The 3,978-nt window shown below is 33.8% G+C and overlaps 1 protein-coding gene across 2 annotated transcripts; it reads right to left on the bottom strand.

Annotated features, from left to right (window-relative positions):
- Positions 1-437: 437 nt before the first annotated feature.
- Positions 438-3,978, bottom strand: LOC113859038. 2 transcript variants are annotated; one of them, XM_027491856.1, is made up of 3 exons: positions 3,838-3,978; positions 3,621-3,749; positions 442-684 (listed from the first exon to the last, which is right to left on the bottom strand). In XM_027491856.1, exons 1-3 carry the CDS (start codon positions 3,880-3,882, stop codon positions 505-507), a joined length of 354 nt encoding a protein of 117 aa, XP_027347657.1. In that variant the 5' UTR covers positions 3,883-3,978; the 3' UTR covers positions 442-504. The 2 variants fall into 2 exon arrangements, with proteins under 2 accessions (XP_027347656.1, XP_027347657.1); XM_027491855.1 differs by lacking the exon at positions 3,838-3,978 and having other exon boundaries at positions 438-684; positions 3,621-3,822.

Here is a 3,978-nt window from a genome sequence, read left to right as displayed (position 1 = left end):
TTTGTTATGAAAAATGAAATAAATAAAAGACATACCTTTTTTTAAATAATTATGAACCATTAACTATCTTTTAATTCTAATTATCCATACATGATTGTATAAATTTTACTATTTTTACATTCTTAAAATCAGATATCTTCTCATTATATGTACATTCGTCCATGCTCACACATAAAAGACATGCCTCAACCAAAAGTCGAAGACCAGTCCCTGGTTAGAGATTAATACTTTTCTTTTCTCTACAAAGTTTTTTCACAGACACCACTAGAAATTGAACCATAAGAGATTCAACTATCTGTAAAATGTGCTAGACTTAATCAGTACCTTGCTGCTGAATTGTACATTTCTACTAGTTATTTTTCACCTCTTTTAAACAAACAAAAACAAGCTTTTTCTAAAAAAAAAGAATTGCCATTGCTTATGAAAGAAGTTAAAGCAGCACAGAACTTGGCAATTACATTTTGGAAATGGAACCTGGTTCTTAAATTAAAAAACAAGCGCTCATCAAGATTGTTCTAATAAATTTTCCAAATATAAATTTACTAAGTATCTTCCGGTGGATAAAACATCAAGTCTCTTCTCGCTCGGTTCGTATTTTCCCTTCCGAAGCTGATAGCGATGCGTTACAGCTGAAATAGTATAAGCTTGTCCTTCTATTGTTACACTTTCTCCAGACTGCAAGTTCTGCTTTGAAAAAATATATATTATGCAATGCTTTGGAAAAAAAGAAAAAAGAATATGATGCAAATGTCCCAACTGAACGTAGCACGTTCCCCCCCCCCCCCCCCCCCTTCTCTTTTCTCACACAGTCATGTTGGATCATATCACCCAAAAAAGTTGTATTGTGTTATATCACCAAAAAGAAGTTATGTTGGATCACCAGTATGCATAATTGAATCAATAGAACAAAAATTGACAACACAACATGTGATCAATAATGCTTTGTCAAATGAATATATAAAAAAAATATTTTGTTAAATGAGAAATGTTAATAAATCAATTTCTAGTACATTCTTTCTAACACTGGATACTATTAGATAAAATCAATGTAGATCCTACTAAATAATAAATATAACTCATTAAATAGGGAGTGAAACTCATGAATTTTACCCAATAACTAGTAGTATTTGAAAGAACATGTTGCTAGCTAGCATTTTCTCTTGTTAAACAGGACATAAAAGGACCAAATGAAGAATCTACTTCTAATTTTCAGCTTTCAGAACCATAAAGGCAACATCAATCACAGCTACTTAACCGAACAGCTTGCCTCAATTCCTCATCTCATATGGACCCATCTGCCATCCCATATAATTATCCAAAGGAAGAAATCACAACCACAATTCTGATACTTCAATATACTAAGATGTAATTATCCTTCTACTTTTGTGTGGTTTGAGCTCCAACATGTGCATTGTCTTCAATTATATGCCTGCTGGCTCTTAGAAACGATTGTATCTCCCATTCATATGTTCTCATGTAGCATGATATATGCTAGACCTATAGAATAAACAACTTTATTCTTCCAATCTGCAGAAGTTAGTTTTAGGAAAGCAGTTAACAGTTTGCAATATTCATGCATCTTTTCAAAGGGACATATATCCTCCAAACCACTGACGACAGTTCCCATTTTGAGAGAGAACCAAACTCTGATCCAATGAGTAGGAGAAGGGCTGACCAAAGAAGCAACGCACATTCTTGGATTTTACACTTCAATGAATAGTTCCCATCACAATAATGTTTACTAGGAGGCAAAGTTGTTTCAGACAGAGAAAGGAGGGGAGACTTGCACCACAGCTCTAAGGTAGCCTTTCAGAGGCATCATTGAATCTACAAAATAATCCCTTTATGAGATTGATAGATGCAAATTCCTATCCAATAAGCAGGCCAATGGTTCAAAGTAGGAGGTGAATATATTAAGAGTTTTTACTATTAGTAGATTCTGCCACTAATCAGTGCTGACTGACATCACCTCAATTATTTCAGTATGGGAGGAGAGTATAACTTGCAGTTAAGCTTCCAATAGCAGTTTGTCTAATCTCAATCTTCATGACTCAGAATGGGAACCCTTAAATGTGATTCCAGCCAATAATCAGGCCAACTGACGTAACATTCCCAATTCGGATTAGCATCTAATTATGACTTATGAGAGTTTTTCAATTGTTAAACCATAATGTTAATCTAAGGCAAGAATGCCAAATTTTGTTAAGTTTATAGGTGTTTATGACGAAGTTCAATGAGGGATCTGTAAAAATAAATTGAGGAACATTAGTTAATTTTAACTTTTATGAGATGTTTGATTCATTTTACTTTCTATATTCATTGTTTTCTTATAAGCACTAGTTGAAAAATTTAGTCTCATTAGATAAACTTTAATGATAAGTTGATGATAACATATAAGTGTTTACATGGCATTGCAGAAGTAGTTGAGAATCTTGGGATTGCACATTATTTTTCCTTTTACCAATATGCTATACAAATCTGATAGATAATTTGCAACTGTATCATGAGTGTCATGTAACTGTTATCAGAGTGTTCTCATGAACTTTTCAAATTTCTTTTTGTAATGCCTTTGTACACTTGTATGGGTTTACACGATCTCTAATTCATATCAAATCCACAGTAAGTCATTAATTATACAAGGTATCTCAGATTCTGGGTACATTTGACAATTTTTGGTTCTCCTTTCATTGCCTTTTTTTTTTCATATCAAATAGACGAAGGTCTTTAAGATAATTCTAGTACCAAAGAGGTTTATAGTGCTTTGCAAGGTCCACAAACCACAAACTTCCATAGGAACAAAAGCAAGTGCTGCATCAATAAATTTTTTATTTAAGCCTATTGAACTTAAGGCAGAGGAAAAGCCAGCATTCTATCCTTATTGGATATCCACTGACTGCATTTTAATAGTAGTTAGAATATTAGGGGTATACAAACTCTCACAAGAGGCTTGCAATATTGAATTATTATTAAAAACAGAACGGTTAGGCTACAGTTTTTAAATTGTAACACATCAATCATATAATCAAATCATATGTATTTTACTGGATATCACAATACACTTAGGCCTTCACTTTTTCTCTCCTTCTCCATCTAACCTTATCACTATATTTTTGAGTCCTTCCTATGTTTTGCATCAATGTCATAAAATCTTAAAGCATGTTCATTTGAAAATATCCCTCCATATTCAAGTCCCTAAAATTTTCAGTTTCTGTACCCTGTCTCAATCATGGAAAGCATTGAAGGCCAGTTAATTGAGTCTGTTATACCAGTGAACTAAACTAGTTTTGTTGTTTTGAATTGAGAAAACGATAATATAATTATAAAAATAAATAAAAGATAATTAGAACGAAAACAGTTATAAAACGCGGTTCGAATACGTTATTGATCAGTTATGAAATTGAATTGGCCTTAAAAATTAAAAAGGTTTTAAGAAAACATCAACGCAAACTCCACGGGATCTGATTGAACACGGACCTAATAATTAACTCATATAACATCAACCACGATTCCACAGCTAGATATTAACAGTAATATTTCATTATTTTGAAAATCTGAAATAAAAAAATTGAAATTCAGAAGCAGATTCTGAAGAATGAAGCTTTGGAATTGGTAACACTTACGGGGGGAAAGCAACGAACACCAAGACACTTAGGAGGAGGAGTGATCTCAACCACTTTGTAGGGATGGATGCTACCTCGTTCTCTGTCTCTATCTCTCTTCCGACTGCAAGAAACCTCAAACGACGTCGTCTGGGAGAAAGAAAAAGAGGAAGAGAGAGTGAAAAGGGGTGTGAACATTAATCCTAAAAGGAGTTGAATAGGGTACCTTTACCTTGACCTTGTGGTATGAACGGAGACCCATGTTCCATGATGCCGTTGCCATTTTCCAAATGCTGTGCGTAGAAGCTGCAATCAAATAACCAATTCCTCGTCTCCACCGCCAAAACGGCAACCGCAATTCCTCTATAGATATTTTTTG

Source organism: Abrus precatorius, unplaced genomic scaffold (assembly GCF_003935025.1).
Source record: "Abrus precatorius isolate BTA unplaced genomic scaffold, Abrus_2018 Scaffold2, whole genome shotgun sequence".
NCBI lineage: Eukaryota > Viridiplantae > Streptophyta > Magnoliopsida > Fabales > Fabaceae > Abrus > Abrus precatorius.
This window is presented reverse-complemented; position numbering and strand designations above follow the sequence as displayed.